The sequence below is a fragment of the Lepisma saccharinum genome, chromosome 1 (genome assembly GCF_977018435.1).
Source record: "Lepisma saccharinum chromosome 1, izLepSacc3.1, whole genome shotgun sequence".
Lineage (NCBI taxonomy): Eukaryota > Metazoa > Arthropoda > Insecta > Zygentoma > Lepismatidae > Lepisma > Lepisma saccharinum.
The window spans coordinates 6,872,107-6,896,222 of record NC_139229.1 but is presented as its reverse complement, the minus strand read 5'-3'; the positions used below and the strand labels follow the sequence as shown (position 1 = coordinate 6,896,222).

The window sequence follows — 24,116 nt, the reverse complement described above, 5'->3', positions numbered from 1 at the left end:
ATTAAACAATCTTTTTTGTAGCCCATCTAATGAGGCTTACGACTAAAGAAATGTTATCTGTCTATGACCATTGGTTACGGAGCTATAGGTCAATATCTGAGAGTCTGCGAAATTCATGTTTGGGGGTGAGGCGCTGGGGGGAAACACTGCGAGGAGGGGCGGGGACTTTTGGGATTTTGCACTACTAGCAGTGTTCTAACAAATGACCAAAATTCAGCTTTTACGGAATTATTCCTGACATTGGCCTTTTATTGTCCTTCATTGACTGGGCTAGGTAGGTAGCTTCGGTGCGAAATCTCTCTCAAGAGTTGCATCAAGTTTATATTTATTGCTTTAAAACTCGAAATCGGTCAAAGTCGAGCAGTAAGGTGTTGGTCGTTTCGATGCGTCACAAACCTATTCTCGGTCTTGATTAATAATTCGAAGGTTGGCGGATCTTTAAAAATAAGAGGAGGCATTCCTCAAATTTCATTATTTTGTACGACAATAGTGCCAGTGAATGCGCTTGTTGTAAAAAAAAATATCCCCAAGACTTAAAATTCCTTTGAGAATAATGCTCTGAAAAGTATTTATTTTACCGACTCGACGGGGCATTTTTAGTGGTAATAGAGGAACCCCAAAAGCCTTGTTGTTTTTAATTAAAATCTTAAATATTTTCTTCTATCTATTTAGATAAATTTCATAGAATACCATTTCTGCTATTACACCATTACCTTCTCTATCTAGAGAAAGCCTAATGGCTTGTTCTCTGGTCACATGACTGACGTCAGCATCTGGAGCCAAGATAGCCGTTTGATTTTTATATTGGGAAACAGTGTTGATAAATCGTGAATTCTAATTCAATTTTGAGAACTCTAATTGAGTTTCAGTAAAGTGTATTAATTTGTTACGTAACTTGGTCAACCTAAATTACGGTGTTTAACTTATTCTTTTTTACTTTTCTCACAAAAACTGTAACGAGTTTTATGTAAAACTCAAAAATATTAGAGATAAGATTACACAAAGACATGCAATTTGTTTTTGTTCACCAAGAAGTTTGTAAAGGTTTTCGCCATGAATTTGTGTCATGGTAGAGAGTTTTTGGAGGTGCCATAGTGACTTCCTGAACGAAAATTTTGGTGTAAATATTCAAGATGTTTCTTCTCTCTTCTAACTAGGGAGGTTAAATCTTAAAATTTAACTTCCCCCGAGATTCCAGTCCTTTCGAAAAATAAATAAACGATCTTTAGTTTTACAATAAATATTTTCTCCCTACGATAAGGGTTTTACAGCGTTAAGACGATCGCCTCAAGATTATGACGTCAGGACTGAGCGCTGCGGCATGAACCTCCAACCTCTTGATTACACTCACTATAAATGCAACCAACATTTAATGAGTTTGGGTTTCGTGGACTGAAATAGCCAAAAAGTTGAATTTGTCGTAAAGATACAAGGCCAAGGATATCCTTGACAAGGTGTTGAGAAGTTGTAAACATCATGGAGGAAATGAATATAGCTGTGAGGTTCCAGCACGCACCAATTACAAGCAAACAGAGAAATGCGAGTGAGAGCAATATTAAGAAAATGAGTAGCCCTTGCACTAAAACATTCAGTCAGAATCTTCAGGAAAAAATGTGCATTCTTGGTCTATTTGACATATTCTATGTAGCTGCTCTCACTGCTACCTTTTACATGAATTATTTAGCAGTTGTCATCTTAATTGTTAAATATATGTGTCAAAGACAGCTGTTTCAAGCCTGTGTCACTTTGATATTTGTTACTTTCTCCTTCCTAGGTTCAACAATATTTACAACTATCGTGTAAGTATTGACATGTTAGTTCTGTGAATTGCAGTAATAACACTTCCATAAATTACAACGTCACAGAAATTACTTGGCTTTAGGTTAACATCCAATCTTAGTGTAGTGATATTTTTTTCAGGTCAATCTATGTAGAAGATTTTTTTATTTTTTGAAGACTTTGAAAGTGAATTTCTTTATTGGAAATATACCAACGTGAGGCATTCCAGCGTTACGTGTGTGACATTTTACACACAATACGTAACGTACTAGACATGAGATTAGATTAAAATATTCATAATGAACTGATTTTATAGAATTATGAAGTACTTTGTGGTATCTGCTAACAAATGGGAAAAAAAAACTTGAGCCTCATGACATAGCCTGAATGCATAAAAAACATTAACGAAAATGTGTTACGTGTGTGACACTTTAAAAATGTAGAAAAATTTTGACTTCAGCTTTTGTTGGTGAAATATGCAATTGAAAACACTAATAATTTAGATTAATTTGTTTTGTTATTTACATAGAGTAGAAAGTGTGACGCTTTAAAAATGTAGCAAAATTTGACTTCAGCTTTTGTTGGTGAAATATGCAAATTATATGCATTTACAAACATTTAAACCTTAATGCAATTTAAAACACTAATAACTGAGATTAATTCATTTTCTTATTTACATGGAGTAGGACCACTTTTCGTAGAATCTCCCATGTGAAGAACTCGTAATTAGATTTTGCATTAGTTCCATTTCGATTATTTAAGATTCTCCTTGGTTAGTTTAAGTTAGGCTACATAGAGTAGTTTAGGTGTAGTTAAGTTACAGTAGATCAGAATAGGGCTGGATAGAAGTAACCTTGTATTCGTGTTCTGTTCACACTGAGGAAGCCAACAGGCTTTCAAATTCATTTCTGTTACGAGACCAAAAATTGAAATAAATCCGTTGGATGATCAATTACAAATATACAGTTATTCATGGTCTCAAGTTTATGAAAATCTTACTTTAAGTTTAAGTTGTGGGAGAGACAAAAAAATTAATGACAAATACAAAGCATTCCCCGACATTCCCGGTGAACGGGGTCCGCGACAGTCGCTAGAGTCGGCTATTAAAATTACAATTTTCATATTGTGTACTAACCTTGACTACAGAAGGTGTTGAAAATGATGTCCCTCTGCTGCAACACATTCCTGGCATCTCCGAAGGAAATTGGCATTTACACGTGCAAGTTCGTCTACTGTAATTCTCCCGACTTCTCGTACAATACTCTCTTTTAACTTACGGATGGTGTGCGGATTGTCTTTGTATACTTCATTTTTTATATTTCCACATTTTTCTTTCCACTTTTATTCAGAACTGACCCTGTATTCTTCAACTTTTATACGAAGTTTAATATAGTGGTCCTATGTGGAACGGGAACACCAGGAAATTTCGTTGCAAAACGTCGTCGCACTTCTCCACAATTCCTCCTTCCGAAGTAACACTCGACAAGATAAATCCTTTGTTATAATGTAAACTTTTGTGGTGCCACATTAAGCCACAATCTTCAACACACAGACACGATACAACACAACTTCCGAGGGAGGATTATACTGGCGTCAGTCTGCAACGTCAACAGAAAGGGAAAGAGAGCGAAGGCAGGGAGAGCGAGAAAAAACAGACTGTAGCGTGCGACTGTCGCGGACCCCGTTCACCGGGAAGGACAACCGCTGACGCCAGGCCGCTTGCCGCCGAGTCTCGTAGCGAATGTCAGGGAATGCTCTGTAGTATAACAACACGTTACGTAACGCCTTAACGTAGATGATAGGCTATACTGATAAATAATTTCTGCATTAAGATCAATTATGAATTCACATTTTTTAAAAAATATGTAACTTAAGAACAGTTTTATTCTCTCTCTCTCTCTACAGTGAACGGAAGTTCTATCAAAAAATTACTCGAGATTTGAGAGTGGAACAGCAGAATTCTATCCCGGGTTTGCAATATTTCAAACTCTCTTACAAAGGGTTTCTCGTGTTACTTTTTGCTATACTAGGCTGCAGACCGGCTCAAAGGTGAGTACAATCTAACAAGCGTTAGATGTAATATGACACTTGTTTGTGACATTAATAAGTACGCAACTAGGGTATCTGTAAAAAAGTTTCGCTAAGGTTTATTTTAAATCTACTTCATTCACAGATATAATAATCGGGATTGAATTCACAGGATCAATGAAATACTATGCATGAAGTATTACAAGTAACGATTGTCCATTAATCCTAAACGACAATACCGATTATTATCAGTGAACAACAGAAAAAGTAACAGATGACTAACGACAGATAATTTACAGGCTGTCCACATAAAACCTCCCGGACTTCAAATTACAATTGTGAGTAAACTACTCGACATAGAGCCCTGAGGTTTGCGGCATCATGTAAAGCAACCCCAAAAGTTTTTTCATCTTCTTTAATTTAGTGCACTTGAACGTAGGGTCCTTTCGAAACCCTCAAAATTTCCAGCCAACAATGTCTACTCGATCTCGGCCAATGTGCGCACTAGCAGCAAACCGCAAGCTCTATGTCGAATAGTTTCCTCACAATTTTAATTTGGAATCAGGGAGGTTTCATGTGGACACCCTGTACATTAATCAGACTTTTCCATGTGCTTCCATGGATTTCCTCTTGGGGAAGTAAATCTAACCCTGCTGTTGTACACGCATCAACTTCTCCCATCATTGGAGTCTGTTGTATTCCCAGTAAGCGCATGCGCATTCTGGTAAAATGACGTGGGTAAAATGGCAGAGCTGTTAGAGGCGCTGCTTCCCCAAAATATCAAACTGTTTGGATATCTATCTGCACAAACTTATTGCACAAACTGTTTCCCCGCGTGGTAAAGAACACTACGTAGTGTCGTACATTCAGTTCCCACATTATACAAGGTGTATCATAAGTAATAGCGCAAACTGACACAGTTGAAAGTACACGATAATAGAAGCAAAAAAGTCTCAGTAAACATGAGTCCGCACACGAGCCGTTTTTGAGATAATTGCGAATGTGTGGTTCCAAGCCGCCACTGACTTCATTGTTTGTAAACGTCGTCCTAGTTGGTAAAATGCTAATAATGTGTGCGAATGTGTGGTTAGAAGCAGTCACTGATCGCATTTTGTAAACACCGAATGCTTTACTACTTGCGCATTCCGAGGTTTTCTCCATGTTTACAAAACAGAACATTTCCGAGAGCTGGCGTTGTAATCAAACAGGATGGATACAATCAGTTCAGAGAATTGCACATGCTTGTGACCAATTCCGAAATGAACCAGGGATGTTCGAAAGAATTCGAAACTCAATGCGGAACCGCGTACAGTATTGCATCCATGCAAGGACGACACTTTGAACACCTCCTTTAACAAGTATAAGTGTACAGTAATTGTAACATGTAACATACTAACGTTTGTTAAAGTAAGTAGAATGTTTAATAGAAGCAATGAGATCTCCAATGACTTTTCTTACTGTATTATTAGCATGTTACCAACTAGGACGACGTTTACAAACAATGAAGTCAGTGGCGGCTTGAAACCACACATTCGCAATTATCTCGAAAACGGCTCGTTTGCGGACCCATGTTTACTCAGACTTTTTTGCTTCTATTATCGTGTACTTTCAACTGTGTCAGTTTGAGCTATTACTTATGAGACACCCTGTATATGTATTTAACATACACCATATTACTACAATAATATTGTTCTTTTCATCCAATCATCTCCGTACTCTTACTCCTATGAATGTCAAATACAATTAATTAATAAATAATAGTTTCGTCTCCATAGGGCCATCGAGCTCGCATGCGTTGTTGTGCGTCTTAGACGAATTGGGAAGGCGGACAATGAAGAACCAAGAGCCTTCTTACAGAAGTTGGGTTCAAACTTGAAATACAACATCGTACTTGCTGGCATCATGGAAATTATATTCCACTGCACGCCTCAGATAATTGCTCAAATAGTTTTCCTCACTAAGGGCATTGGATGGAGCATGGAAGTAACTGGTATGTAAGTTAAGTTTTAAGTTAAAAATACAGTGCTAGTTTTTAAAAGTTGGTTTTCTAAGCAATCAATACAAATAAATATAAGTAAAAATTCTGTTGTTGTTGCGCCAGGTTTCAATATCACTAAGATTTCGTATCATTTCTAGGTTCTCCACACATCTTGGTGATAATTCCATCTATTATGTTTATTAGTTGTGTGATGTCATCGTTCTTCCTTCTCAAAGCGGATGTGGTTAACAAAGAAGATTCAAGAATACCTTTTGAATACATTTTAATACTGGGATTCTTCTGCCTCGTCATTTTATCGGGTAAGGGTATTTTCAGTATTTTCCTCTTTCAAGCTCGGGTAATTTCTAAGAATTACTACTGTAATGGTTGTTGGGTTTGTGCCCAGCCCTATTGTTAGGGGTTATGTAATTTAAGATGTTTGGGTTCAGAGTATCATTTAAGTAGAGTTGTAATATTAAATAGGAGAATTTGTAAGGTGTAGATATAATTATATGTATAAGTAATGATTAACAATAATAAGGTTTATTATAGATAATAGATGTGGTTGATATATGTAGAATATTTTAATTTATGTGTTACGGGAAGGAAGCTGAAATGAAAGAAGTGTAGATTAGCGATATTTAGTAATTTTGAAGTGAAGTTTTTTGTTTATTTTTTAAGTGTTTGAAGACAGTTTGGATTTGGCTGGGTGGATAGCTATTTTTGGTTGGAGATTGGACAGCGCCTTCGGCTGTATTTTTGATTTGTTGGTTGATTATTATTTTATTAGTTTTGTGATTAGGGTTTATATATTTTGGGTGTGGCTGAAGCAATTTTAGGTAGGGTTATTTTTGTTGCTATGTGTTGTTGTTAGGAAGTGTAGAAGGTTAGGGAGGCATGCATAGAGAATTTATTGTTTTTGTATTGTGTTATTGGTTGTTTGTATGTGGTGCTTTTATATGTGATTGTATTTGGTTTTTAGACATTTTTTTTTAGTAATTATAGTTTTTTTGTTGTTGATTTTATTTTATTGAAGGGTAGCAAGTATATGTGGATTGAAAATAGGCGAAGATAAGATCCGCAGCGTTTTGAGTGTATTTTGTTGTGAACCGCATCTATTTTCAAGTTTATAGGAAGTTATGAATGCATAGAAATTTGTATGTTTTGCTACTTGAAATGTATTTAGATAAAATTTCTGAAAATGTCATTAAATTATGTACCATTATAAACATGCAAATGCTTTGCAAAAACAGTACTATTAGTGCAATGTTCCTGGTTGACAATAACAATCAAGCAACTGCAATTCCAGCTTCAATATGGCTAATAAATTGAAGCAGCCAGCTGTAATAAAAAAAGTGGTACATCTACAGTCGTTTTCACGTTCAGAAGACACAACGGCGCTTATGGAGAAACCGTACAGTGTTGCCAATACAGCGCTAGCTCATGTCGCCGGGAAATGATGAGCGTCCTTCACAATGTAGGTGTTACATATTTTATATATATAATGATAATTATATGTAATTATTAATATTATACTGTGAACATTACAGTTCATTAGCATGTCATTTTCCCATTAGATTTAATTTAATACACAGGCACATTTAATATTCATTCGCCTTTCTCTGTAATTATTTCATAGAATAACATTGAGATATGGTAATGTGTTAAAGGTAAAAAGGTAAAGTGTTCCCCTGTGCTTAGCACCACGCCATGAAGGCGTATATGGGGTGTGGGGGTAACGCCCCACACTTTCTTGATCCGGTCGTGAGTGGGGGTGATGTGATCAGCATCACGCCCCTGACCGCCTTTACCCCCCAGGGTTTCCCCCAGGTACCCATGTTATTCGACGCTGGGTGGGCGCCGGGGCCGTTTTCACCGTTAGAAAAGTTCCCGGATTTGAACCGGCCGGGGATCGAACCCGGGACCTTGAGCATGGTAGTCAGTCGCGTTACCGACTGAGCCACCGCGGCCATATATATATATATAAATTCATTACTGTCTATGAATTTATGTGTACGTTGGAAATTGAAATTGAAAGGTGATCTTCATTTCAGTATTAATGTCGACAGTAATGTAAACAAAAACAACGTGAATTTGCGACAGCACTAATGTTGCTCACAACAGCAGCATTGGAAATAATTGTCAATTTTTAAATTAAAGTAATTGCAATTCTATTATAACAAACTGAATGAAAATAAAATAACAACTCGAAAACTTGGTGGTGATTAGCCGGAATGCTGCGGTGAGTCGGCTCAAGATGGCCAGACAACGTCCCCTTACTTCGCGCGCGGTTCGGGTTAAAAAGAAACTCCAAATGCATGGAAGTAATATTTCTGGGAACCTTTGAGTGGTTATAAAAAATAATTTCATTATTTTCTTCACAACTTTGTCGCTGGAAGATTTCACTTGGAATTACAGAACAAAAACTGGCCAGCGACGACATTTTCTACTGCACGAATAAAAAAAATCTCCACATACTTTATTTGAATATTTTTTAATGCGAATATGCTTTAAAGTATTGATAAATTCTGAGCACCACCATCACCTATGACAATTAAAAAACAGTGTCAATTTTTTTCATAATGAATGCTTCAATTTTACGGCATGTTTCAACGTTAGGAATGAAAACAATGTAAAAATTTTGTTTTCACAGAAAATTTGAGTTTTTAATTTATCTAAAAATATGTAAACAAGAGTAGTAGTACTTGTGCTATTATAAACTCAAGAAAGGAAGAGCTCTCCCCAAGCATATTTGGCTATACTTAAAACTAGCTCAACATGAGCATATAAGCTTTTTGCTCAAGTGTAGCACCCCCTCTAATCCAAGATTTTTGTAAAAAAGCCCTCATGGATTCCATGAGAAAGGAAGAGCCCCCTCAGATTGATGTGCCTATACTTACAAAAAGGCACTTCTGTGAGATTGTTGTCCATAAACTTGTTAAAAATATGCCCCTCTTGATATTTTTTTGGCCACACTTAAAACTAGGCCACAACACACCCACCCACACCCACACCTACACATATTTACTTCCAATTTAAGTTTAATTGGACCCCAGCCTCAATCCAATATTAAAACAATGTAATATGCAGAGAACCTCTAGAATTGCTCCGTGACTCTCTCATTTCTTACATCATAAACATATGATTTTTCTCCTATGAGAATAACACTACATATGGTGTCATTAGGTAATGCTTCATGGAATTCACAGATAATTTTAATATTTGTTCTGTCATTCACCACAACCTGTTTTCTTTTTGAAGCATTGATTACAAACATGGGTCTCTGTGCTTTGAATTCATCTGGTGTGTAATACATTTCAATATTGCCTGTAGTGACCCTTTTGAAGGATGTAAAAGCCTCATATAATTTAAGAAAATCATCCTTGGACATGTCTAAATTGTAATTCTCTCTAGGAAAGACCTCATTTCTGCCATTTTTAAGATATATGTTCTTGATGTTGCAGTTATCAAATTTGCTTGAATTTTTTTCCTGATTGTTGTGTCTTCCAGTCTGAAACAGTACCACTACAAAATCAGGCATGTCATATTGAATACTGGAGAATGAATTTGTAGCATCAAACTCATAATATGTACCAGATGCAGGCTTCTGTACGCATTGATATGTATAAAATTGCAGAGGAATTTGCGGATTTTTTATTATATCAGCTTTGTATTTAAGACCATAACTGGCTTCATACTCAACAACAGGGATTCTTAGCTCCATGGTCTGAATAATGCATTTGCCTGCATCTGGTAGGGTATTAGGCAGAGCTTCTCCTGTGGGGTTTATTGTACTGTACCTCATCAAAGCATTGTTATCATTTGCAGCTCTTCTAAATGTGATTCTTAACCCACCCTTCCACATAATTTCTTTGTAATCTGAGAAGAATCCTGGCAACAGGCGCATGGGGAACAGCACAGTGTGGTTCTTAGATAATATCTTATCACCAGCTTCAAATCCGCCTATTTTGTAGTATGAAGCCTCGGTTTTGGATAATTTTAATGTAGCCAAAGCTGTGGAGGTAATGCCGGGATAATCCACTCTGTTTATAACAACGCCATGCTTTCTGATCTCAATTTCAGAGAATAGATGCGGCACAAAATTGTCTACAAGTCTTATATTTGAATTTGCCGGATAAGCTGTTCCATCGAGCTTTACAACATCAAATTTGATGTATAGATCTGCTCTGTGAGGGTGTATAAATCCATCCCCTACATCAAGATCAACCTCAATCTCTGTGTTGGGTTGATTTAAATTTGCAAATGTCCTCCTGTTTGGAGGGAATGATTGTAGCTCATAACTCTCAATATTTTCCATTGTATGTATTTTTATTTAAATGTTAATCTCTATGATTGCAGTTGTTGTGGCTCCAGCAAAATCAACTAATTCTTCTTTTTCATTAGTGACCATCAATTCAATATAATCTATTCTATTATGGCACACAGGAAAATATAATGTTGGGGATGGATTGTAGATGATGGGCTCCATAAATTCAGAATTAGGTTTGAATGTTGCAATAATCCCAGTTTGTTTGTGAGTGCCTATGCCATTTGATTTGGTGATCATACCCTCAGCCACATTACAGTGAATATTCAGAGTCTCTATGGCTAAGAATTTAGGTATATTCATAGCAGTGTGTTTGATGCCTGGTTCAAGTTTTGTATTGTTCTCAAATCCTAACAGCTCTCCTATAGTACCCAGATTCACTGTTTCTGCAGCAGATACAATCTCTACTCTGTGAGTGACAGAATTTTGACTTAACACTATACCTCTGGGTAATTGAGCATTTAGAGTGGACAGATTATATTGCCCTGGAGTAATAACAATTTTTTCATCACCAACTGCAATTGTGTTGTTGTGGTGTGTAATATTGGGGATCAGGTACATGCCATAAAATGCCCTGAGAGCTATTGTTTTGGGATATACTATGTCATCATGCAATTTAAGTTTCAATATTGAATTTTGGCTGGTGAGATGGAATACCCCCATGATGTTTCAGATACCACAAAGCTTTTTGAAAATCTTCAATTGATGGTTTATTTATTTGAGACATATATCTAAGAACAGATAAACACAAATGTCCGCAATTAACATCTTTGAAGTTTTGAACACGGGCATTATTGTAATAAAGATTAGCTGATTTTAGATATTTTATTAAATTTTCAGGTGGAACACCTCCAAATGAATCAAACACAAATACCTCATTTTTTAAATATTTAAGATAACAGATCCAGTGAGTGCCCTGATTTTTGAACTCATCCAAATTAACAATGCCACACTCTTTGTTTAGTGGTTGTTCTGGCAAAGAATCAGACATGTACACACCTCTAAAATGTTTGATACCCAGTGGCTTGATTAAAGCTTCAATATCTTGGTTTGTAAGCGGCTCTTGTTTTTTTTAAACTTATTCATGGCTCTCTTAACACCTTTGCCTTGTTTCTCCATGGCCAGGTTATGGCGCTTCTGCTCATCTAATTCTGCCCTATTTTTCTTGGCATCTATTACTGTTTTTGCTATTGCAGCTGATCCCCCGGCCAAGCTCCCAACAGCCCCGAGAGCAGCTAAGATGGCAGGGATGGTAAATATGAATCCCCCCACATGTGATTTTTTTCTTGATTGCTGTAATTTTTTTAATTGGGGGGTACTAAGCAACAATTTCATACCATGTCCCTTTGCAATACAAGAATTTTTTTTCTTGCGCTGCTTTTTGGTCAAAAGACTATCAATAGTTTTAAGAGATTTGAGACCTGCATAAGGTACCTGATACATAACACCCTTGGCCTTCATTGTAGGTTTATTATATACATATTCACAACCCCCACCCCAATTTTTGTTTGGTGCTCATAGCTATGGTGGTTCCCAATGCTGCTATTTTTTCACTCAAAGATGCATCTTTGCTTACAAATCTACCAAATGCAGCCTCTTCTAATTTCTTATCTGCAACATGTCTCTTGTCAAGATCAGAATGTGTGTTGTATGCAATATCATGGTCCCTACAAGCAACATCTAAGGGATTAACACCAGGATCCCCTCTGTTTAATCTATGATCCAATTTTGTGCCTGGACCACAATATTGATAGCCTGGAATATGTAGTTCAAATGGCAGCTTGTTTATAATGTCATTAACAAGGCCCCGACCCTCAGAAATATTCCAAAATTTAGGTGGTAGAGTATTAATTATTTTTATGAGATATCCAATCCCCTTAGGGTCATTCACTAAAAATTAGACAATTTGGTGCTTATCATGTCCATAATTCCAACCTTTTCATTGTAAAAATTGTGGTTGCCAGCATTTTCCTCCCCAGCTATTACCAATAGCCTATCTACAAGTTTCCTGACATCATCAACCCACACAAATTCTTTAGGCAGGGTGTTGTATTGTTTGATTCCACTTCCAGTCTTGATCTGTGACCATATGGGCTTGATTAAATTGTTGTATTTTGCCCCACTGCTCGACTTGACTCTTTTTTGTGTGGGATCATTGTTCTGGTATAGAGCATCTGATTTTATTAATATTTCTTTGTAATCCTCATAATCTTGATCTGTATAGCTGCCAGGCCTTTTCCTGGTCATCAATTCCCACAATCCAGGTGTTCCGGTGTACTTAACAAAAGCACCTTTTTCTCCGAGACGAGATTCTGAATATACAATTATATCATCTCCCATAAATGTTACTCTGAAATTGCCAATTCTATGAATAATGCTGCCATCAAGCTCTGTGTCAGCATATAAGCCAAAAACCTCATCTTTGTTGTCTTTAGGTGTGGTTAAATATTTTTGAGCAAGAAGACCCAATTCAATAGGATCCTGACTAGCCTCAATTCTTCGAGGAGGACTAGGTGTATGAATACTGGAAAGTGGGGTGAATGGATAATCTAATATGTTCCTTGCAGCTACAGGTACAAGCTCTGTGAGCAAATTTTGATTCTGCTCTGTAACAGTTTTGATATTCTTACCTAAATTATTAATAGCATCAATTACAGGCTGTTCTGTTTGTTTGTGTTTTTCATAAATTCCACGGTTCTCTGATTTCCATCCCTTAAATCTTTTTACAAGATAATCTCTTAACTTAAGATCATCAATGATTGGCCTTTTCATGTTTATTTATATACGTCTCTACGTCTAGAAAATTGTTGATTTTATTTCTGTATTTGCCACTATTGGGTGTTCTTGTCATATCAATTGTGACAAACCCATAACTGTCCTGGTTCCAGTACTTGCTGCAAATCTTGGAAAAATCATTGTAGCTCAGGTCCCCACCTACATATTCATCATGTATGTGTTTGAGGTTGGTATGGTCTTGATGAAATATACATATAAAATTGCTGTTGTCTCGGATCAGTTGCTTCGGTATTTTTGAAAAAGTCTGTGCCAGGTAGAAGCAATCAATGTTTTTGTGCCGGCCCTGTGTGAAGAAATTCCTAACTTTGTTTTGATTATCCAATATAATATCATCAAACACAACAACAGAATTATCGAGACAGTCATGAAGTGGCTTAACATCTGGTTCAAAAGTGGCAATATCCAGTCCATCATATAGCTTCATCAGCTGCTGATATTTTAATTGTTCCAAGCTCTTAGAGAAGATATACAAGTGCCTGTTTTTCCAGTCTAACCAGTTGGGTGCCAATAAAAAATTATCAACCATTAGTGTAGTTTTACCACAAGCAGATGGCCCAACAATAAGACACCTAATATTATCAGGTAGCAATTTGCCATTTCTCTTATTTTGTTGTTCAGGTTCTGGGAGCCTTTTTATAACATCCCAAGTACTCATATTATTATTTTGTTTGCATCGATCCAGCTGTTTTCCGGATGACCCAGCCATTTGACAAGTAACTTGTTGCCTTTTCTGCGGATGATTTTTTCTATGAGATATGTGTCAGGCTGTTTAGTTTTGCTGAGCTCTTGTTCATAGAACCTGCCTTTGAGAATTTCTCCTCGGTGATCCTTTATTATATATGTGTTAAGGGTCCCGGGTTTAACTTGAACCACTGTAAATATTTCAGTACTCCAGTTTCTTGTAAAGCCTCTCTTGAATAAGTGCTTATATTTGCTTATTCTTACTTGATCCCCAATCTTGTATCTGGCCTTTCTTGTTGTTGGCCGGTATCTAGGATAATATACAGTGCTAATCAATTTTTGCTCATCAGATGAGCTTATTACTTCAGAGGGTTTCATGTTGATTGTGGAATGGACCGAGTTGTTATATTTATGTAGAAGTTCTGGAAGAATATTAATCCATTTATAATTACCTTGGAGGGTAAATTGTTTATACATAAGATTTTTTAAGGTTCTGTTGAATCTCTCTACAATTGAGGCTTTAAGGTCACTGTAACTCGAATAATGTTTTATTGCCTGGCTTTTAATAAATTGTTGAAACACTGAATTATAAAATTCTTTGCCATTATCCGTTTGCAAATAGCGCGGGGATCTTCCACTCTGATTGATGATTGTCCTGAGGGCTTCTGTAACACATTTTCCAGTCTTGGATTTGAGTGGCACAGCCCAGGCAAATTTTGAAAATGTGTCTATTACAGTGAGTAGATACTTGTAGCCCTTGTTGATTTTGTCTAAGTTTTTCAACTGCCCACTTGCCATTTCAATCAAGTCGCTTTGCCATAAATCATCTATGCCCTTTGTGACTACTGGGAGTCTCTTATAATTATGTCTGGCTTGTCTGTGTAATTCATCAACAATAATTTGTCTAGACATAATATGTAAACAAGAATATTGCAACTATGGGGTGTTCAGCAGCTGATACTGCAGGATTTTCTAAATATAATTTGTCCCCTATCTGTATTTTAAATTCCAGAGTGCCATCATCTTCAGTATAGGCTGTTTCTAATGTATTGGGGTCTGTAAAATCCTCCAATTCTACACTGGTGATTTTCACTTTGTTGTTAGCATTTGTTATTGATAAGGTGGGGTAGTGGTGTGCCTGTGGTTGAAGCCAATATTTGATCTTGATTGGTCTCAATGTGCCTCCAACAAAAAACTGGTAATAAAATTGTGCAGGGGACAGCATATATATTTTGCCTCCTGGTGTAAATGGAGAATCATATTCTTTGTTGGGGATGCTGTACAATTCAAGAATTACTGAATGTTTTGGATTCTCGATTATGCCTGTTATTTCTTTTTCTGCTGTGAGCAATCTGCTTGTTACAGATTCAAGGTGCTCATTGATGGTTCTAACAATCTCATCGTGCCCAGGCTTGATTCTTATGTCAACAGCAAGTTTTTTGTATTGTTGCACAATATCTTGAAGCTGGGTGGCAAAAACAGACAGAGCATTTGCTTGATTGGATTCTATGGTCCCTAGCTGTTGCTTGATATTAGCAACAATTTGTTGCAAATTTTCAACAATTGCCAATTTTGAATTTTGAGCTGTAAGATCATGGACCTGTCTTCTGATATCCTCAAACAGGGCATGCAATTCATTAATATGTTGATTGGTTGGAAGAGTGGCCACTGTCTGAGTGAGATGTTTGATCTCTGCCTGGATATTCTTGATATCTTCTGATTTCAATATCCTATTCACTGCTCTCTTAATATTTTTAAGTTCCTGTGATGTAGGAAGATTTGATACTGTATTTTGCAAAGATTCAAGTGCCAATTTTACATTGTGTAATTCAGAAGCATCGGCTACATTTTGCATAGCATTTTGGAGCAGGGTTATATCTGCCTGAGTGGGTGTGGATTGTTGTAAAATTTCAAGTTTTGTTTGGATATCATCTATCAAGTGATGAAAATGAGACAGTTCAGATTCAGTGTTGAGGTTTTCAAGCTTTGTGATTTGGTGCTGGACACTGACAAGGGTATCTACAATCCCAGGCAATCTGGATTCTAGTACATTTGCCAAATCACTTTGTACTGCTGCTATTGTACCTTCAAGATGGGTTATGGAACTTTGAATTTTTCCAAAATCTTCATATGTTTCAAGTTGCAGCTTAATATTTGCTACACTCCGAGTTATTGCATTCAAAGCATCGGAAGATGGCAAGTTGTTCATAAAATTTTCAAGTGTCTCAATTTTTTCTTTAACCTCGGCTATGGCATTGTTCAGAGGGTCCAGATTAGGTATTTGGAGTGACTGAATCTGTTCTTTTAGAGTGGAAATCACTAGATCAAAATCTTCTTGTGATTTTATGCTTTTGACAATTGTTTGGAGCTGTGTTTGGACATTATTTATTTGCTCTTCCAATTGTTGTTTCAATTGCTCAGAGTTGTTAGCCTGGGTCTTAAATTTGGCTTGAAGAGCTGCTACAGCTTCTTCTAAACTTTGAAAATTATCTAATGTGGCCAGGTCAGTATATTTCTGAAGCAATAATTTGAGTTCAGAATCAATTTTAAGAAGAGGGTCCATGCATTGTGATTGCAAATTTGTAATTTCTAATTGAAGACTGGCATTGAGTGTAGTTTGTAAAGCTTGTAAATCACTTCTTAATTTCTTGACTCTGACATCAAGCATCAGAATCTCATCACTGTGATCTTCATGCCTTGTATGGCCAAAAATATCATTAGGCATTTTGTTTAGTAGTTATTTATTATAGAGTATCTGATTCTTAATTCTATAAAAAAAGGTATAAGCTTGTCATAAGATCCAGGGACCTCAATATATAAGCAGTCACCAGCAGAAACAGTATAAACAGTGCCAGAAACCATGTTTGAGTGCTTAATTCTATAAATATTTCTCCCTACTGAAATTTTAACATCACCCTCAGGGGTTGTAATAAATTGCAATTGCCCACCTACAGGTAATTGGTAATAATTTAAATTATTGTTAAATATGTACAATATTTTGCCTGTTTCATCATCAATATCTGTAAGTATGCTGTTCAGATGAATAATTAACAAGCCACTCAGTTTAGACAACATATCAGAAGAGGGTTGTGGTGTTGGCAGGTCCATAACAGTCCGTTTTTTGAACCCAAATAAGTTCATAGGCATGTTTATTTATTTCAAATCATGCTCTGTGCTTGTGCATTGATTCCTATTTTTCAAATCACAATGCCCCAATGGTAAAGTATGTATGCCACATGATAAAATGCATCTCTTATCATCATGTGGGTCCAGAGCCACTTTTCTTACAACATTTGAAGTCAATAAGTGATCCACACTCTGAATTCTGGATTCTGATGTTCTGATTAAACTCTGGGATTTGATGCAATTTTTATAATCTTCAAATTGGAGCTCTTTTTCCACAGTTACTCTGCCAATGCCCTTGGCTTTTTTGACAACAGCATTACATGTTTTAAAACTGTACATCTTGGCACTTAACCCAGCAAATTCCACAATAACATCACCAAGTGTCTCATCTTTTAACTTGCCGGGCACTTTTTTGTTGTGGGGTTGAATATTCAGATGGTCTGGCAATTCACTGGTGTCAAAATATTTAAACAATTCAGGCTGTGACATATCTTGATAAACATCTTCTGTTTGAATATCAAGAATAAAACTATCCGTATCCATGTACATCAGTTTTACATTATCACCATAAAAAGGTTTCAACACATCATAATACAACATTAACATATGTAATTTGGACAATTCCAATATTGCAGCCCCTACATAAATAGGTTTATCAAACTTAATTCTTGTTTTTTTCATGTTGAAAAGTGCCATATCTTCATCATAGATTCTTCTGTAATTGAAATTAGGCTTTGCAACCAATTTTTTGCTCAGGCTGGGGTCAGTAATTATTTTAACATCGGTATGTTTTCTGACATTTTCAATTGTTTTGCCATATACAGAATTTACCATCAATTTAAACAAGCTCTTATCAAATTGGCTCTTTGCAGATGTTCGAAGCTCCGTGTTTGTATCAATATATGGTTTCAACCATTCTGAGTGCCTGAACCTCAAAACTTTTCCAAGTTTGGTTACTTGAACACCATGATGCATCAGGAACTGGAGGTTTTTGTAATATATGACATAGCCTTGTTTTGGCTCCAGTGTCATCATGAGCTTCTTCTGTTTAGAGCCAGGTGAGCACTTAACCTCAGGAATTGGGGGCAGATCAGAAAATTTATTGTGCAAATCATCAGGAATTGTCAGATCAACCTCTAAGAAGAGGCCATAGTCACTGTCATCAAAATCCTGAAGATCTTCAATATTGAAATCTTCAACCCACTCAAGCCCTGCATATGGCAGTTTATCCATCATAGCATAACCATAGAGGCTGTTTGCATCCACATACACTATATAATTTGATGGCAATTCTGGATTATAATCAGGAATATATTTGTTATTTGCTCTGGCATATCTCTGAGAACATTGCACCATGCCTCCTTTTATATTTTCCTCCACAAACAGATACATATCTTGATCTTGGATAAGATCCAATTGCTTTTTAGTGTTTAAAAACATTGCAGCCCATGCTAGGCCCGGGGCACTGTAAAAATACACTGGGTCCAGTCCATAATTTTGCATACAAGATTTTCTGAATGCCTGCATTATATCTGCTGAGATGGTCACATCAAGTTTCAAATATGCCATGTGATAATCACCAAATGTCCGGCATTTTAAATTGTTCCACACCAATTGGGCATGGTGATAATCTTCATCTGTGATTCCAGAACCTCTGATTTCGCTGTAAAACTCTTCTTGTGGAGGCAGAGAACACTCATCAAATTTAGAAAAATCTGTAACATAATCATATGGATATACACCCTTCCGCCTAATTAATTTCGGGTCCTGATTTGGAAACACTGCACGTGTGATTTTGAATTCACCATCAGGTAATTGAGTGGCCAGTGTATCCAGGCTAGCAGGTAAAAATCTGTAAGAATCAAGAAATCTTATTTGAATAGAAAATCCATTAACTTTAATTATTTTGCTAATAGATATATATTTCTCATCATTTTCAGCTAAAATATTTAAATTCTGCTTCTCAAACCCCTCGTACCTGATCAAATGATGGAAATCATAATTGGATGCTCCATGGCAAAATATGGGGACAAATCTTGGTCTCTTGATCTTAATATTACAGCTATTACACAGGACCTGTTTATATCGACCATCTGTATGAGAATGGTGTTTCACTTTGATATTTGTATTTGAAAATTCAGAATCACATACCGGGCATTTTTTTGCATTGTTGAAATCTTCAATCTGTTTCTCTGTTAAAGGCAGCATGGGTTTTGATTTTAATAAGATGTTAGATGCTATGTCACGGCACTCATTTTCTATTTTATGTGCAAATATTTTGATGGCATCTGGCCCCATGTATGAATATTCTTTGGTAACAACACCATCCTGTACAACCACATAACAAAAGCTGGAAGGTTCATGTAGCTGATATGGTGTAATAGAAGATTCTTCAGGATCTGGGCTACAAAATGCAAGAGATTTGAGGTTTGATTCAAAATCACAGACAATATATGCTGGGTGTTCCAACAAGGCCTCAAACTTTTTAAATTTGCAATTCTCACTTGGCATTGGCATCACCATATGAACAGGTTTATGATTGCCACAGTATTTCAGATGCTCAATTAATTTGTTTTTGGCAATTTCTGCACTCACTTTACAAACCCCATTCACTGTTTTTCTACCATCAAGTACAGTTAAACATCTTCCGCATATTCTGAATATTCTATTGGATTTATCTAGTTGTGTTCTGACTAAAGCTTCAAGATTATGTATCAGAGTGTAATGATATGTGCCATCCCCTTCAATTAAGAGCAGCTTAATCGGAACAGCAGAATCATCATCACTGATTCTGAGAGGATCTATCAAGCAATTATCACGACCAGTGGAACAAATATATACATTAATAGATAATTGTTTGCCATTGATATCCCGGGCCTTTTTTTCAAATTTATCAATATTCTGAACAGTCATTGGATATTCTAAACCCTCCATTGCATCGTCAAAATCATGTTCATGTTGTTTGTAATAATTTATTCTCTGAGGATTCCTTGAAACTGGAAACAAAGCAGCTAATATACACCACAAAAAGCATTTATTATCATTATTTTCTATATTAACCACGGCTCTTCTGTTTTTAATATTGATAGGTAATGGCAAATATGTAGAACCTTGTAATGGGCTGAATTCAGAAATATTAACATATAACCTGTGTGGAGAGCCACATAGGCTCCATCCAGACTCTTTTCCAGCAAATTCAGAGTGTTTAATGTTCAATTGATCTATCAAACTGCTTATTATTGTGTCTGAATTTGCATTTGAATATACCGGTACAGTTTCTGTCATGTGGGGCTGTGTAAATTTTGTGCCGTTTGGCTTCTTATATTGTGTATACAATTTGAGGGACAGTTTATAAGAGCCATTTTGTGCATTTAGAATTGCCTGCAGATCAGGATTTACACTGTTCAAGAAATTCTCAATGCCACATCTTGGCTCTGATACAAACCGGTAATCCCTAAGTTGAGCCTTAAAACTGCTATGGATAGGTTCATAGCGTGGCTGCTTTGCTGCTCTGGCATTAACAGGTGCTTCATGCTTCCTCTTCAGACCAGATGTGGATGGTTGTGGGGGCAATATTGATGACTGTGCAGAACAAGTATTTTTATGTATATATGTGAAGTATTGCATGTTATATTTTCTATGGCATTTGGGGCAAATTTTTGTGGGAGCTCTGCATTTGTCTGGGTTACAAATCTTTTGGTGTCTAGCCCAATTAGAGCTAAATATATTCTTATTGCATTGGTCACAATATTTTTGATTCGGCATTTTTGCTATTGTTTATTATATACAATTTCCCGGGTTTCAATTCAAAATTCTATGCTGGATCAGTTGGGTTCAACACTGTGCTGTGTGTGTGTGTGTGTGTTAATATTTCTCGCTTTGGTATTTATATAAAATTTCCTGGGTTTTAAATCTAATCTCTATACTGGATCAGTTGGGTTCAGTACAGACAAAAAAACTGCAAAGCTCTATGTCAATTAGTTCTTGAGATATTGTATTTAGGAACCACTTTGGCCCCCCTGCCAAAAATTGGCTTTTACTGCACCAGTGTATATTGTTCCTATGATCTTGCTTGGGTTATTCCACCAGACTGTATGGCAGACAAAAAAACTGCAAAGCTCTATGTCAATTAGTTCTTGAGATATTAATTATTTTGTATTTAGGAACCACTTTGGCCCCCCTGCCAAAAATTTGGCTTTTATTGTATTAGTGTATATTGTCTCTATGACCTTACTTGGGTTATTCCGCCAAATTATATGCTTCAAGTCTCCTATACTTTGGTGGAGCCTGTTCAGGTTCTATCCCCCACTTGTGGGTTCCATTGCCGATCCAGCAATGGTGAAGAATCTGCACTGTGCCCTGGCTTATATAGATTTACAGAGCCAATCAGAAAACACCACATCATCACATTATGTCATAAGCATTTAATCAATTAATATTGCACAACATAATGCAATAGAACTGGACTGGGAAGTAAATATGTATGGATGTGGGTGGGTGGGGATGTGGGTAGGTGTGGGGGTAGGTAGGTGTGGGGGTGGGTGGGGGTGGGGGTGGGTGGGGGTGGGGGTGCATCTTGACTTAGTTTTAAGTGCTGTGTTCAAAATAAAAATATAGTGGCTAGTAGCTATATCCAAGCCCTATTATAATTTTTGTTTCTCTATTCTGTTACTAATTTTGATCCTAGGATAATTATATTTATGGGGGTGATTCTGCATAGCTGGAGTATTTTCTCCTGTGCGTACCTCCCGTTTCTCTGCTGGGTGTACATGCAATCAACACTGCACGCCATGCCCCAGGACTCTCCGGAACTAATCCATCAGGGGCTTCTAATAGAATCGCTCGAAATCAATAGAACAGCCCAAAATATTGACCGGCCTCACTGCGCAGGAACTGCTGTAGCCCGCACGGTGCAGGAAGCCCAAAGTATTGATCTTACCTCTACTCTATCCCACAGCGCCACGGGAATTGGAGAAACTATAGCCCCAAACATTGATCCGAGGTGCTTGCAGCGATCCGATGCTCACAGCACCTCGGGAATTGGAGGAGCTAATGTATTGCCTGCAGTCTTGAGAATCAATATATTGATTCTCCCCGGTACTAGGGCATTGAGACTCTTCAGACTTGTGGCTCATATACAAACATCTGCTTGGCCCCCCGAGCAACATACTGAAATTTTGGAAAAAATCGATAATTTTGTTTCTCTTATATCTTCGGAACCATGAATCCTAGAGACATGGGGTTTGTTGCTTTGGCCTGGGCATGTCAAGATGCAACTTTTTGATGTCTATAAATTTTTCAAAATATCTTGCTGTTCTCTAGATCTTGAATAACTTGCCTAATTTTCAAGATAGGAGCATGGGGGTTGCATATTTGAAATCTAGAGGCTGTTTAGAAGTTTTGTTAAAAAATCGATAATTTTTTTAAATTTGAGATTTTTCAGAAACTATCAATACTGGAGACTTGAAATTTTGTAGACATATTCTATTCGAGATTCTCTACATTTTATGTCTCTATAATTTTCCTGTTATATGCAATATTTAAGCTACAAATCTCTGATTTATATCTGTTCTATAAATAGAATTTTCTGAAAAGTGCAATATTAACAAAGTTGTTAATATCTTCGGAACCATGAATGCTAGAGACATGGGGCTTGGTGATTTCTCATGGGCATTTCAAGATGCAACTTTTTGATCTCTATAATTTTTCAAAAATCTCTTGCCATTCTCTAGATCTTGAATAACTTGCCTATTTTTCTTGAATAACTTGCATATATCATACAATATCAAGAGGGGCATATTTTTAACAAGTTTATGGACAACAATCTCACAGAAGTGCCTTTTTGTAAGTATAGGCACATCAATCTGAGGGGGCTCTTCCTTTCTCATGGAATCCATGAGGGCTTTTTTACAAAAATCTTGGATTAGAGGGGGTGCTACACTTGAGCAAAAAGCTTATATGCTCATGTTGAGCTAGTTTTAAGTATAGCCAAATATGCTTGGGGAGAGCTCTTCCTTTCTTGAGTTTATAATAGCACAAGTACTACTACTAACAAGTTACCACATTTTTGTGCTCACCATCGTATTCTCTACAAAATTTCCTGCAAAACTGCAGGTACCGATTTTACGTAAGCTAACTTTGTAAATCGAGAAATTTCACAACAGCGCTCTCGTATTTCCCATAAGAAAAGCATTGTCCATAAGAGCCCATTGTGTCTTCTGAACGTGAAAACGACTTTAGATCGTGAAATATTAACTTCCCTTTAGCGTTATGAAAGTTGCCTAACTTTACGGCGCTAAGTTGATTTTAATAGCAACTTTTCCATGGCAACTTCTAAGACCGCCCTGGAGTTAGGCAACACACACAATACCTTGCAGGGAAGCGTGCATTTCAAGATCCAGGTGTCACATTTTTACTGCCGGTGATTGTACATGAAGTGTATATCAATGACGAAATTTTAAAAACAATCAAATTTCTGTGCCACTGCTAGTTCAGAGTTGGCAATATTATTGTTTCAAAGAGCTTAAGTTTGTTTCGAAGTCCACTTTATGCACAGAAATGCTACTCGGGACTGGGCCTACAGTTTAAATTGCCCCCCTTGATTGTAAAGCGATGATGTTATCACCACGTCATCGGAGATGCGCTGTTTTAGGTAACAGCGCAATTCTAACAACAAATAAGTTGCTCTAAATTTTCAAGTTCCCTGATTTTTTTAACATTTTTAGGTTTAATAGGTAAGATTGAGTCTGGTTGTACGTGTTCAAAAATTGATATCACAACGCCGATGAATGGAGTGCTTGATTTAAATCAACATGATCAGTTTAAACTCTTTATTACAGAAATGTCACAAACGCAAGTACTTTAGTATTATACGGACTACCTCATTTCACACCGTCTGTTTTCTGGGAAACACTTATGGACATAATAGGAACATTGTAATTGAAAGTTTACAAGATGTAAATCATACAATTTTAGGTTAGGTTAGGTTAGGTTAGATGCAGTCCAGTTATATTTCATTCACACGTAACGTTTGCTATTTTATATTTCTTATCGTTTATTTGCAGGCTTGAGGCTGTATGTGATGCTTCTGTTTACTTCTGCCTTCAACCTTTATATTCTTGTGTTCTGCATTTGTCATTGGATTTTTACATGGGTTTTCTTGGCATTAGATAAAGATATAGCACTAGCTTCAAGCGCTGTTAGGAACATTGTGTCCAAAGGTCTTTTCGCTTTTCTGTATATGTTTGTTTACATAGTATTAGGTCCCAGACGAAGTCAAGATTGTTTCATGTTCTCTGTCTTTCTATTTGAAGTAATGGTAATGTATCTACTAGCATTGTTTGCATAGGTTTTGCAATAATGCCATGAGTTTCAATTCTTGAATACTGTAATTATCTTTAT

The 24,116-nt window shown here is 36.7% G+C and overlaps 1 protein-coding gene across 1 annotated transcript; it reads left to right on the top strand.

Moving 5' to 3' along the window:
* Window positions 1-1,463: 1,463 nt before the first annotated feature.
* Window positions 1,464-24,116, top strand: LOC146003682 (uncharacterized). The gene is made up of 5 exons (XM_083142403.1): window positions 1,464-1,799; window positions 3,685-3,828; window positions 5,583-5,797; window positions 5,944-6,105; window positions 23,780-24,116. Exons 1-5 carry the CDS (start codon window positions 1,477-1,479, stop codon window positions 24,061-24,063), a joined length of 1,128 nt encoding a protein of 375 aa, XP_082998529.1. The 5' UTR covers window positions 1,464-1,476; the 3' UTR covers window positions 24,064-24,116.